At 37.8% G+C, this 14,660-nt stretch overlaps 2 protein-coding genes across 8 annotated transcripts in view; one reads left to right on the plus strand and one right to left on the minus strand.

Moving 5' to 3' along the window:
- PIK3C2G (phosphatidylinositol-4-phosphate 3-kinase catalytic subunit type 2 gamma) overlaps positions 1-9,916 on the plus strand; it is a 272,235-nt gene extending 262,319 nt beyond the window's left edge. For all 6 annotated transcript variants that reach the window (XM_015867894.1, XM_015867905.2, XM_032445932.1 and 3 more), the window contains 2 exons: positions 3,673-3,798; positions 9,021-9,916. In XM_015867894.1, coding sequence (XP_015723380.1) covers positions 3,673-3,798; positions 9,021-9,173 — 279 coding nt within the window. In that variant the 3' untranslated portion in view covers positions 9,174-9,916. The remainder of the gene's footprint in view (positions 1-3,672; positions 3,799-9,020) is intronic.
- Positions 9,917-11,903: 1,987 nt separating this feature from the next.
- The window catches only part of PLCZ1 (phospholipase C zeta 1), a 39,552-nt gene continuing 36,795 nt past the window's right edge, over positions 11,904-14,660 (minus strand). Inside the window, exons 11-12 of one of the 2 annotated variants that reach the window (XM_015867951.2) lie at positions 14,420-14,569; positions 11,904-12,061 (exon numbers count right to left, since the gene is read on the minus strand). In XM_015867951.2, the coding sequence (XP_015723437.1) occupies positions 11,979-12,061; positions 14,420-14,569 (233 nt within the window). In that variant the 3' untranslated portion in view covers positions 11,904-11,978. 2 annotated transcript variants of the gene reach the window in all.

Raw genomic sequence — 14,660 nt, forward strand, 5'->3', positions numbered from 1 at the left:
AGAAAACAGTTCTGATATTTTCTCCATTTTCCCTTGTTCAAACAAATGTTCAACTTGTATATGAAAGGCTGAGAAGGAACTAGTTTTCCCAAAAGTTCCTGAGTTTTAGAACAATTTACTTCAAATTTCACTTATTTTAGATTTTTAAAAGGTAACTGTAGGACATTCATCTCATTTTTTTCCTGTTGGAGACCATCTAGCAAAGTACATCCCCTCCTCCAATACCACCACAAGTCCCCTCTCAAGATTCTTCACTCTTTCAGTGAAGGAAGTTCTCCATAAGAACTGATTCTGCTGTTGTGCTGGTGAGAAGCCAGCAACTCATTGCATGCAGCATCCAGAGTCTGCTCCTGTAAAGCCATGGCTGATGATGCTCATCCTCTAAAGTTTAGAATGGTGAGTTTGCAAGGGGATTAAGTCTTCTCTGGGACAGTGAGATAGTTTTGTTAGATGATTTGTGTTGTATTAGGATTCTGGGGAGGGCAGTTGAGTGGTGGAGTATATGATCTGGCTTGAACAGTGCTCAGCTGAAGCTCCTTTATTCCTTGATGTCATAACACTGCCCCTGCAGAGGGAGAACTGGGACAGCTGTGGAGTCTGGAGCGTGTCTTCCCTCTGCCTTCTCAGGAGAGAAAGAAAAAGTGGGAAAATATCTGAGAAGTGGGAAGAAAAAGAAAAATCAAACTGACAATGAAAACTAGGATCTCTAGTTGGAATTCAAGTGTATGCCTTTTACATTACCTCTAAGAGTTTGGCGGCTGATTGCTGCTATTCATGAAAAGTGGCTTTGTTTTTAGTTCTGAAAGATCCCAGAGCAACTGCTCTGCCCTGAGTTTTCTTCAGTGAATTACTAAAATATTCTCTCTTTTGATATTCTGTCTTGACCCTCTCCTCCTACTCACCTCTTTCAACATATCTTTAACTGCTTTCAAAGGAGTACTGTGGAAGTAGTTTTATCTCCATGTTTCATAAGGCACAGTAGTGCTGCAAATCCACTTCCTTGGATTTAAACTAAAAAAAGGATTCAGATTAGATGTTAGGAGGAAATTCTTTACTCAGAGGGCAATGAGGCACTGCCACAGGCTGCCCAGAGAAGCTGTATGTGCTTCATCCCTAGTGACATTCAGGGCTAGTTTGGATGGGGCCTGGGCAGTCTGAGCTGCTGGGTGGCTGTGTGGGTTTTAATGTCCCTTTCAACCCAAGCCATTCCATGCTTCTATAATTCTGTGATTCTGGGAGTAGTATGCTGATTGAGGAAAGTGAGTTGTCTGAAGGCTAGATAATGAGCCAGAAGGAGACAAGAAGCAACTGTAAGGCATAGAGGAAATTTTATCTGACTTTCTTTCAACCCACTGTGTGTGCTTATGGTACACAGGTCCTGTTAAACCACCACACAGCAATTAGCTTGGGTTCTTTCCCTGGCAGGTGACTGTCAGGCTGAGCCTTTTTGAAATGCAGAATGTGCTGCCATGATCTGTGACAGTGCTGTCGCAGGTGAGCAATGGGCACAGAGCAGACCTGTTTCAGCAGCTGAAAGAGAAGTGGAATTGGGTAGAGGCATTTGTCCTCTACATTGTCTCTGTTATCTTTATAGCCTCCTGCCTACCAGCCGGGCTTCTCAGCCCAGTGCCCTTTTCAGCTGCTCCTTACCTCAACTTTCAATATTAGCTTTGACATGGCCCCTGGTTAGACAATACAGCACTGGTATGATTTATAAAGCCTGACATTTTACAAGACTATCCCATTTTTATAGCATTTCCATACTTGAGATGGTTAAGATCCTTATGCTGGGCTGCAGCAGTTGAGCTGGCAATAACTCCTTTTGTAAATGTTATTCTTTTTTGTGTCTGAAATGACCAATATCCATTGACCCTCAAGTTAGTATAGTGGTACTTATCTATTCACTGAGAAAGGAAGAGCTTTATTACAGATAGGATCCTGGTTACTTGGAGTAGTACCAGGCTACATTTTTTTTCTCTTTCCTGATTTTTAAAAGACCATTCAATTTACTGTTATTTGTGTGCCTTGACTGAAGTTTTAATATGGTCCCAGATCAATATAGATAGGCTTTTAAATTGATAGTGTAAGTTATAAATCCTGTGTTAAAAATATGGTACTCTGTCCTGGGAAAATGCCATTTAATGGCATTCTTATTTTGGTAGCTGAATCCCAGCTAACTTAATCCCACATATATTTTACATCAGATATACTTTGCAGAGCTTAGTGACAGTAACATTAATCATTCATATAGTGCTGACACTTTGTAATGATTTGAGCAGTACATCCCTTGATGCTGTATAACAATATTAGTCTTTCCAGTTGACCACATCATCTGCCTTGAAGGATCATTTCAGATAACAAAAAACAGAGATTTGTTGTGCAAGAGCTGGTTGCTCTCACATACAAGCACTGTTTTTCTTCCTAGCAGAGAGTTATTTTTTTCTAGGACACCAGCGGTGTCTCCTATCACAAGAAGATGTTGTTGATGATGTCTGTAGAAAGCCCCATATTTCTTGTCACATACTGTGAATAATCAAAATCTGAGAAACCACTTAATTTTGAGCCAGGAAAAGCTACAGTGGGAAATATAAATGCAGTGTTTGGCTTATGCTCTGGGTTCATGTGTTCCAGATATCTTAAGATCTCTTCATTTGCACATTCATTTGTATCCTGGCACTGGATTGCCTGGGAGCTGTCAGATCAGCTTGATGCCCAAAATAACGATAATACTACTGAAATTACTGATATTTTGATGGACACCCGTGTGTTTATGCCTGTTTGTGTTTTCTGTTTGAATACTACTATCTTGCCAACACAAAAATATCTGCTAATTGTAAGCTAAGCTAAGGCATATGCTGGGAGGATACCTTTTCCATAGTTATTCATCATTATACACTTTGCATGTTCCTTTAAAGCCTCTTCTACTACCAATATGTATTCTAAGTGACAATAAAGTTGATTTAGTAATAAGATTACAGCTGTCCAGCGGTTATCCAGAAGCTGTCCACCATAACTCCATCAATAACTTATGACTGAGCTGGTTAATGGGTTGGCTCTGATCTGGAGTAGCTCCCATAAACTGGAGTATCTGGAATACCATTAAGTAATTTGAACTTGAAAAATAAAGAGTTTGCAGCTGTGTGATGGGAGAGATGGGGCAGGCAGTTATAAGAATGCTGTTCTGCCCATGTTGCTGCAGGAAGTATTTTTTGGCTCCTTTATAGTTAGTCATATGTGTTATGAAATACCCTTAGAAACAGTCAGTTCTTCTCAGTGTCAGCCCTGCTACTTAAGGGTTACAATCAATAGGAACTTTTTAGATAGAAACCAGTTTGCATGCATTACTTTGGAAAATGGAAGGCCTAGACATTTTTCAGTGTAAACTGAGTTAAAGCAGGTTGAGGCTTAAGGATTTATCAACCAGAAAATATTAAAGATGGGCAACTTCACATCTTTCTTGTATGATTTCATTGATTTTTCCTGATTCAATATAAAGCTGAATTCTAAGAGTATCTGTTGTTTGTTGCATTACCACTCTGATTTAGCCAAGAGGACACTGAGGATGCGATATGTTTCTGTGTCTGCATAAAGTCCAGTTTTCATTTGGTACTTCGTTATTTGTTTTCTTTGCTAGAACCTGGGTATTCATATTTATGACCTTTTGTTTTTCAGCGCCTCCCAGATGGCTCTGCCCCAAGTGTGCATGCTGAATTCTATCTTCTGCCAGATCCTGATGAGGTCAATCGAAGGAAAACAAGAACAGTTCCAAAAACCACCAACCCCACTTTCAATGAAATTGTGAGTACTCTTCACTTTCTTCCATCATTTCTTATGCATTTTATTTTTGTTATTTTTTCTTGAAATAATACAGTGCGGCCCTAAAAGCTGTTACAAGTATGATCAAACAGAAAGAATATATCATAAGCTGAACTATAAATGGGAACAGTCCTTTCTTTTGCTTCTTTCTCAGCAGTGAGACGGTCTCGTTATGTGTTTCTCCTTGGGAAAGTGGTTGGATTATTCACTCTGTTTGGTCTTGTACTGTAATCACAGTTATATGATATCCAGATGAGTCCCAGTGTCACTGTACCAAAACCTAAACTGTTTTTAATTCAGATTTATGGAATAGCACGAAAAGCACTAATTGAATGGATGCTGTTACTCAAAATCACATTTGAAAATGGGCAACCAAATTGGTTGTCTCTGTCCTAAATGATAACACAATAATAAATAGCCCAGTCCTTTTTATGTCAAGACGCCAGCAGTTCACAGCCACATATATAATTATTTCACTTACCACTGAAGTGCTTGTGCCTCTGGGGTGAAAAGAAACATTTGGATAGAGAAATGTTTATCATAAAATGGAAAGCAGAATATCTCTATTCTTTTGTAAGAGGAGGTGAGATTCAAACAGTAGGTGGGATTGGAGATGATAAGTTTCGTGTAAAGCAAATCTCCTAAGGATCTCAAAGCAATTTACAAACATACTTTGAGCAGGCTTCATGGAAAGTACTGCCACTCTGTTCTGTTTCACAGATAAGATACAATTAAAATTAAGTTAGTTAACTGAGACTGAGTCCTTATCTTCTAGTTACCCCCTCCTGAGACTTTTATTTTTTTCCTTTTCCCACTTCTAGCTGATTACAAAGCTACCTACTTCCACTGATGGCTTCCAGCACTGCTGTAAGGAGGCTCCTCCACTGCTTTCCTGCTCTCTATATTGTTGCAGGGGAATACTTGAAGGTTATTTGAAGAGAAGAAATAGAATTGTTTCTATATTAACATTTCTTTAAAAATATCCAAAATGGGGGGCTGTTAAGAACCATCTAGTAACAGTGTTAAACAATTTTGTTTCTAATCATTGTTAGGCCAATCTGAATGCCATAAAATCCAAAATTCTCCATGCAGTCACACTGTATGTGCTGGGAGGGGATTTAATTGTGGTTAAGGATCGTCCTTCTGCTGTTAAGATAAAATCCATGTACACTTAAATATCCTTTACTCAAAACTTACAGCCTTCTTCACAGATGCTCAGACTTTTTCACCAGGAGCTGCTAATCACAGTGGGGACATATGGATCTGCTGAACTTGGGCATTTCAAACCCAAAGCTTGTACTGTTAGCAGCTCTGCTCCTCCATATGTGATATCATTCTGTATGCATTTTCTGTCCAAGGCTGGTAGACTGAGGCAGAAGAAGCCCCAGGGAAGGAAAACAGCTAAAAATATAAGTCAGCTGTCTTTTAAGTTAGTTACTGTCCAAAATGCTGTGTACAGAAATGCGCTAGCCTTTTTTATGAGTTCATAAGTTTTTATTAAAGCCAAATGGCTGGAAGGAAACTGTAGATTAATTTCTCTCCATGTTCGAGACTGAGAAAATTCTGAAATGTGCTTCTCTTGGGTATTTTTGGTTTTAGTTTTGTTCTTTTATTGCTTATGACTGCCTACAGCAAATTATCAACCGTGCAAAAGTGCATTTTATTTTTGATTTCTACTCATATGTGAGAGTACAGATGCGAAGGTCCAGGAGGACCAGCAATAGAATGAACCATGCTGAATGCTTTGGAGTTGCTTTTAACAAGTGCTCCTTTTCTCTTGTTCCTGCATTTGGATTTCAGTTTGTTGCACTCATATTGGTGTAAAATTGAATTAAAAAAATGATCATCTCAGAAAAATGGGATTGCAAAGTAAGGAGAAACAGAATAATATGCCAGCTGTTAGGCCATTGGCAATAAATAGGAATCACCTGGGAGATTCCAAATTAGTTTAGTGGAAACAAAGAAAAGTTAGAAAACTGAAAATAAGTCTGAATTATTTAAGTCTGAATTCTCACTGAGAAAAAGACCAATGTGCAGAACCAATGGCCGTGGGGTCTTTCTCGTGTGTCACGTTTGCTACAAGACATACTGCAAGTCCTCACACTCGCTGTGCCCTGTCTCTAAAGCACCTGCAGGTACACACTTTTAGAATGAGTGAACCTCCACAGCAAGAGCAAGTGTGCTTTGCCACAGCGAAGCCAGAGCAAGAGGGAATTCTCTCCATCCTGCACGTGGAGTAGAAGAGCAAACATAAACAAACACCTGGGCTACATCAGCCCTTGAGTGCTATTGTAGCTGCCTTCAGAGCAGGGAGCTGCTGGCATGCAGCAGAACTAATAGCCCAGGCCTAACAGGAGGAGGGGACCTGTGCCCAGAGCCACAGCATATACCTGCAGCACTGTGGTTCAGTGCTGATTTGGACGGTTAAGGGCGAATTTAGAAAGTTTGGCATGGCTTCCTAAGGGGAAGCAACTGTCCCTCATTTGTGATTAAAATGCCATTAGATAATGTGCTTTTCTTTTTCAAGCCAAAAATACTTGAATTCCAGTTCTAGCTGTCCCATTGATGTGCCACATGCTACACACCTCCATTTGATCTGACTAAGAGGCAAATATTGTTACTAACCAATGATTTCAGTGTTTAACTGTCCTGATTGTGAAATTCTGACTGGGGGTATATTTCTTTTGTCCACATATAATTCACCTGTCTACAGGCTTTCTTCTGTCCCCACATCCTGATGATAATGGGAATTCAGCTGTAGCATCAGTTTGGAAACAGTTTTTGGGATCAGTTGAAAGCCACCAACATCACATTTTAAAGTCGTGTTTATATTGGTGAGAGATTATATCAAAGGACAGGAAAGCTGGATTTTTGTATTAATACACAGTTTGGTTAAGTAGGCAGTCAGTAAACATAAAACTGAAAGGCACCTGGCACCACTGTCATGACAGCTGTTCTAAACTATGATTTCCAGAGGTTTCCAAATTGACACATTAGGCTTACCAGTCTGCAGCCTGATAAGACCTTTCAAGGAAAAGCCAGTAAAAAAGAACGATGGGACAGCTTTTCTATCACCAGTCCTGTGGCTGTTCACTCTTTCCACATCAGCCATCCCACTACACCAGGGAGCTTGTTCTGATGTCTCACCTGCCATGGACCAGAGCGCACTGTGGTCTCACAAGGACAGCCTGGTCCTGTTAGGATTGCCTGGGAGAACCAGCAATATCACACCTCCTGGGTACACCTGTGAAGTTCACCCTTTGGCTGCTCCGTGCAAAAGGAGTGCTGCTTGTGCTGAGCCTTTATAGAGTCATTTCTGGCTGAAGTGTGTCACTGATGACCACTGCTGTTCCTCACAGCAGGCAGAATAGGGAGTACTCTGAGGTCCAGCCCACAGAGACCCAGGCTGGGTTGGGTGGCTTAGTCTGACTTTCCTCTTCATAGAGACTACGTCCGGGTTGCAGAGTAAATCCAGGCATGCTGCATGGCAAACTCACTGTGGGAAGTTTCACTTTCCTATTCTTGTGAAGTGACAGTATGTTACTGCATTTGCTTTTTAAGCTGCGTGGTGAGATTAAAATTTTAAGCATTTTCCATTGCAACTAAAATAGCAAAAACATTGGAAACACTTCCATCCATACAAATTTTAGATTAAATGCACTTCTCTAACAAAGCTTTCCTTTGAGGACTGGATCTTGCTGACAGCATTCTTTCACATTCGATCAAGCTGTACGCGGTTCACTCAGCAGTTTTTGATTAATGCAGAGACTGAAACGTAGGAGTCTATTCGGAATGCAGCTCATTCTTGTTAGCCTATCACTCCAGATTTACTTTTTAATTCAGAAACCACTGTGTTATCATTTCATAATTAATCCGTGTTCTCACAGCACCAAGGTAATTTCAAAGATACTGTTTTGAAACTATAGGCTTTAATAATTTTCTAAAGAGATGCTAAGCAAACTGTGTCATTTAATTTGAGAAGCATTAGCAGCACTTCTCAACTAACAGAAACATCCAGATTTAGTTGTTTCCACTTGCTAAATTGGGGCCAATCTCAGGCATGTTCCACACCCACAGCATCTACTGAGTAGGCTGAGCTTTCCATCATGTTAACAACTAGATAAATCCCTTAAAAAATGCAAATGTTTCTTATAGTGGGCATATTTAGATACAGTTAACAACCAGGATTACATATACAGCAATTTTTATTGAACTAGTAAAATGTATGCAAGTTTCAAAGGAAAATTATTCTTTTTTTTATGATGTGGATTTCTGATCTAGAGCAGATAAGGAATTTTATGGAGGTCTTGGTTAGAAGAAAATCTAGGTTTGCTTAGGTGTGTTCCTTTCTAATTTTGGTGTGTAGAATGAGATTTAATCACGTTACAGTTCTAATGACAATATTTTGCAGTCCTGTGCATTGTGTGATATACTTACATGAGATGTATGACTAGATCATGAAGCTGCTTTGAGGCCCTACTGAGCAACATGTAACAAGCAATATAATAATATAGCAAGTCACAAATAAAAGAAAAAAAAAGAGACATAATAACAGGGTTGCTTGGGGGGGTTGTTTGTTTGTTGTTGTTTTCCCAGAACAGAAACACCGTTTTTCAAAGCATCTGATATGGATGGATAGATAGATAGATAGATAGATAGATAGATAGATAGATAGATAGATAGATAGATAGATATTTAAATATATTAATCTGCACTTTTCCTTAATTACCTTCTCACACTTCTGTCCATGAGAAGTACCCTTCATCTTATTCTCTCGTCTGGAAAGCCAATAGTTGTATTCTTTGCTAGAGAGGTCTGTGGAGAGCTGATACATCTCTACATTTGAGTTAAAAGTCAGCCTTAGTTCAGATTTTCACATGGCAAATCATGCATTTGTATTTTTTTTTTATCAAGTAAAGCAGCACAGGTTTCAAGTTTGTTTACAAATGCTTGGTAATCAGACTTCACAAGCCTAAACTGGTAGCACCTCCTTTATATAAACTACATCAATCAAATGTAGATCTGAGCTGAATCCACTAACTTGAATTTGGCTCATAATTAGTAGCTTAGCATTCTGGAGGACAGCTTACAGTAATTATTGTAAAGTTATCGTCATCATCCGGAAGGCTGTACTGATGTGTTTTGCTTGACAAATAAATTCACAGCTTCATATTCATTTTCCTGTGCACTTTATGTTGTTTCAGGTTGTGTACAACAAAGTTATGCAACTTGAAGGCCGTATACTGAAGCTTGTTGTGAAAAGCAAAGGAACATTTGTGGGAGCTGTTAACATTCAACTGAGTAGAGTCCATTTAAATGAAGAAAAATGGTATCCACTGGGAAACAGTATATTTTAAATGTGGTCTAAGACAATTCAATTATTTATCCACTAATGTTTCTTTATTCCATTTTCCATGGTACATTTTGTCTCAGTTGCCCTCAAGAAAATGCAGTCATCTGCTGATCTCAACATTTCTAATCATAAGGCTATTGTCTTAAAATTGCTACCATCTTCTTGCAACAGATTCCCGTGAGTGTGAGTTTAAGAAATCATATTCTAACATGTAGGAGCATGCAGGCATTCCTATGACAGCAATCAAGACTTTTGTTCAAGTGAAATAGTACTGTAAAAACTCTGAATTTAGTACACATCAAAGTGCGGGTCAGAGCCTAATTCTTTGCCTGCTAATTCCACTGATGGTGTTAAAACAACGCTGATAATGGTGTAATTTATCATTGTCCACTATGACCCACCGCATATGATGATTCAGCAGAGAGATCCATGGGAGGATTCCCTGGGTGCCAATGCGTTTCAGATGTCTAGCAGATTTCATGTTAAATCTTATGCAAATCCATACATTTTAAAACAAGCATACCAACTATCAATCAGGAACTTAACAACCTTTCACGGAAGACATTTTGTGCAGTATATGTTCGTGTTTATATAATGCAACTTTAAATCTCGTATATTCATTTGTGAAAAAGTTATTTCAGCATTTCTTTTAATCTGACATCCAAGAAGCAGATACAACTGGTCGATTCTGAGAAGGGAGGAATGTGGAGCTAATCTTCTCAAATAAATAAAACATACTGAATATGAGCTTTCAGTGTTGTATTTATTTAAGATCATATTATAAAGAATCTTTGTTCACTCCTCTGTTGCAATTCCTATTCTGTATATGGGAGTCTAGTCAATACATTCATTGACCTTAGGGCTACATATGCATGTACATAATGAATGTGAATTCTACCTTTGAGTTCACTGAGGGTGATTGTGGGCTCTGTTCTTCAAAGCATTCTTACCTAAAGCAAGGAAACACTTAAGCACATCTTTGAACATTTAGCATGTGAGTAACACTAATGAACTGTCCATTACTGCCAGCCTGTTACACACACACGCAGAGCTGAGCATGTATATAAACCTTTCCAGAAGTAAGGGCACATTTTAAGGCACGGGAGACATGTTGATTTGTGATCCGATCTGCTGTAAAATTTTAAGATACCATACTGAGTGGATCTGACATTTGTTCTACCAGGTAGAAAAGTGGTCAACAGAGGGATAATAACTCCAGAAGCTGAAGATAATTGCCTTCTTCTCCCAGAGGACGCTCACGTATCAGACTTCAGAAGGTAATGTTGTATAAAGCTCCTGAAGTGGCCTGGGAGTGCTGTTTAGGAATCTAAATAAGCTGAAGTTTTTCTCAGTGTCAAACCAATTGGCCATGTCACTTGGTCAGTTTGTGTCTGAGAATAGATACACCAGATTGCCCTGTGAAATTAAATTCCTCCTCAGTAAAGGGAGGTAGGGGGAACTCTGCTTGAATACTGAGTATTATTATTATTAGAATTCTGAAGAAAGCTATAAAATATTTATCACATGAAAAAGATACTGGCTAGCATACAGATATGATCACTACAAAGTTCAGTAAGTCTAACATTTTAAATCATAGGATTTCCTGAGTAAAGAATCAAGTGACTTGTCACTCAAGAACAGAAAACACATTGTGCCTGGCTTACAATGTTATCAAATTACGTGACTTTACAGTTCAACATTGATTTTAGATTCTTAGTCTATTCCCTTGGTTTCCTTATTACAGCTGTAATGCTATATTCTGATGATGTTATTTTTAGTGACATTTTCTAATCGTTGCTTACAGCATACTGTGATTTTCCATCTCAGAGCAACATTAAATAAAATAGTATTAAAATGGCTTTAAATAAAAGTAGCATTAAAAATAGAATATTATCAGAACAGTCTGCAAACATAAGCAGTACTGTTGGTATTAAAGAAAGAAATCTGTCAATAAAACATCCTTTAAAAATGCACATTTGAGTAACAGATCTGCAATTAGTGTAGATACAGACCTCTGGAATTTCAGCAATACTTTAGTTTTCTAAGGAAGTTGGAAAAACTATTATTTATGGATGAGATTGGAACCGATAGCTCTGTTAGGCAAAAAACTGCCCTCAGAGAACTTAAATCATGCAATCAACACTTACCTTCCCTAAACTTCTTCAAATCCACCTCAAAGCATTGTGAATCCTATTCCCCAAGTTCACAGTCAGTAAGAGGTACCCTGAGCTTCCTGCTGCTATGAGGAACACAGCCCTTTACAAATCAGTCTGTGAATTATTTGTCTTTCTTTAGCAGCAGGAGGTTCAGGATTAGGCTGAGAAAAGATACCAATATTAGCATCTTACATATTTATCATTTAAGAGCTACTTTTCCTCAGAACTGTTTCTCCAGGTGGCAAAATTACAGTAGACATTAAAGGAATATAGCTCAAGCAGAAACTGTCATTGCTATCCATTGAAAGAGACTTTAAACTGAATATGTCATTTTTTTTCTGTTCCCTTGGAGCTATGATTGCTCTTTGTCAACACAAATAAAAATTTGCATGTTAACAAGTTCATAATTTTGTAGTGTAAGATCATAAATATTAAATTATTATCCTCAGTAATTAATCATAATTTTGCAATTTGCTGCAAGTGAAATTATTAATTGAATTCAAAAAAATGTCTAAAACAGTTCACTCTGTATGAATTCTTGGTAGGGTTAACTTCAGTCTGGAAATCAGACTACTGGGTTGTTGCGAGCCAAGTGCTGTTGCTTTATTGAGTGGGGTGTGAGTCACCAGAATGACAACTATCGCGGAGCATTGTTAGTAGTACCAAACATACACAAACAGAGATGCAGGTTCAAGTTTGCCACCACATTTGGAAAACAGGGGAACAGTACAGTAACCTGTAAATATAATGACACATGATTACTGTATTAATCACAACTGAAAACACTGTAGTGGTATTTCATAATCTACTATGCAAATATAACATAGCAATGAACCTTGGTCTTTAAAATAAAGTGAAATTATATAGAACCAAATCCCCATTTCTACTGGTTTTCTTATCTACATATAAAACATTTTGAACTTGGCACTTCAGAACGCAGAGTAAAAGAGTAAAGGTAGAATCTTTTTCTACCTTTTCAGGTTTTGAAACTGAAGGCTGGACTAAAAAAAACAGCAATACTTTAAATAGGAAGAAATCATGCATTCTAGTATTCAAGGAACTATGCTTCACACATTCTTCTTATAGCAAGTTAAACAACTTGTGATTCAATAGTGATAGTGCTTTACAGAGAAGAATGGTGTTACAGCAATAATACACTGTCCAGCTACGGAAAAAAAGAAAAGAAAGAAAAAAATATGGCGTAAGATCTTCTATCATGGCATCTTAAGCCTGTTAAGTACCACCTTCTACATATGAGTGACTCCCAGTATCAGAGGTAAGGCATCCCTTGGAAACTGCATGTTCATTATTTGAAGAACATGTAGTTCTTAAATTGAAAATTATCTTACCTGCTCTGAAAACAAAAGATACCCTCCTCCAAACACAAAGGCCATATTGCTTCATAAGAATGTAACATATATTATTTCATAGAAACGTCACATCTGATAAAAAATGTTCTGTTAGGGTTTTTTTGTTTGTCTTGTTTTTTCTGTGTCTATATAAATACAGTTATTTAAATATCTGCTTTCACTAAAAGTTCAGTTGAGAACTGCAGTTCTCAAAACTATTTTTTACTTGTGTCTGGACATGGACACAATCTTCAGGACCCTCCTTTGGGTTTGGATTTTCTTTGATTCTTTTATCCAGTGTGAAAGTTTACTTTACACTTAAGGTTCAGGATCTGAGCAAGAGATATTAAATCAGAACCTTGTAAACATACATTTGTGATCAATGTTTAGAGCACTCCAATATGTGGAAGACTTGATTTGTTTCCTATCTGGTGGCTTACTTCAAGGATTAAGACTCATTTCCAAGGACTGTGTTCTTAGCCCATAGCTACAGAATATTCTCCCAAATGTCCTGACAGAAGTAAAATTCTGTTATTGAAACTGATACAATTTGTATGAAAACATCAGCAGTTAACTCATGCAGTGATAGTGAGCTAGGGGACATGTGGGACAATTGAATTCCTGTCTTATACTGGACTGAGACAGAGGGGCTGTAAGCCCGGGACTATCCTCTAGACTTTAACATCCCAGCTAGAGTGAGATTCCCATCTTCAGTCCCTCTGAGTATAACTAATTCATCACTACATGAAAAATTGCATACAGCTACAGATGGGCAGCAAGTGCTCTTCCCCAGTACGACCTGTAGCTGTGTGGTGAAGCTGCCACTGAGGAGTTACACGCCGTGATTCTATTAAAATAAATGACTGAATTCACAAATATTAATCATTTAAAACCACATGTAAGCTTTAGCGTCTTCTATTTAAGTTTATCTCAAATATAGGATGTTTTTTTTTTTCCATTTTTCTGAAATACACATATAGTAGAAAGTGATCAGCGTAAAGCTGTTGAAGAAAAGCAAATATTCCTTAGAAGAAATGTCTGTTCTTGTGTAACTTCTAAGCCTCAACTAAGAATCACAAGCAGCTTTGTGATTTCAGAACTTGGAAAGAAATAACCATTAAAAAACTTGCTAAGCTTTATATAAAAAAAAGGCACAGTGCCCACTGCCAGCTCCAATTCTTTGCCTTCATGTCTTCATTTACTAACAAAAGTTGATTCTGTTTGCTTTGTCAGAAATGCATTTGGAAATCCAGTACAGTAAACAGTCATTGTATATAAGCCTTTCTCCTTGGCCTACTGACTTCTGTGTCTGTTCCTTATGTGCAGCCTATCAATCACATAAGATTCCAGGAACTAAACTGGTACAAGAGAAGAAATACTATTAAGAAAAAATACTACACATATTTTTGCTTAATATATATTCTTCATTTTGCACTCTGAAGAGTCATGTGCAATCTGTGCTATCAGAACAAGTTAAAATACAGTCTGAAGAATTTCTTTTCTGAAATGAATGTTCTAGTAGGAATTATTAACAGTCATTAATAGGCTTTTGATTTCTACACTGTAGACTAATTCAGAGACTACAAATATTTAAAAATATAGAGTTCAACATTTAATCTATTGTTTCTCAGTTTTCCTCTAGAAAATACACATAATGCTGTGCTATATCAATATCACAGTAATGATAAAAGCATGGATTGTTCTAGATGACTTTGAAGTGTTATTATCACTTAAAAAGATATTACCTTTACTCAGACTCAGCAGTGGTAATGTGTATTGACCAAGGAAATCATTTGCAATCAGAGAGATCTCATCTTGTACACAGAAGCGTATCAGTGCTAGTTCTGGAACTTGGATGGTAAAAGAGAAAGTTTCATCCCATCTAGGACTCAGAGCTAATGAAAAGAGAAAATACATAGTATCAAAATACCATTTATTACATTTAATATCTGAGCTGTGTTTGCTCTCAGTAGTGCTTACTGGGAA

Source organism: Coturnix japonica, chromosome 1 (genome assembly GCF_001577835.2).
Source record: "Coturnix japonica isolate 7356 chromosome 1, Coturnix japonica 2.1, whole genome shotgun sequence".
In the NCBI taxonomy this organism is placed as follows: domain Eukaryota; kingdom Metazoa; phylum Chordata; class Aves; order Galliformes; family Phasianidae; genus Coturnix; species Coturnix japonica.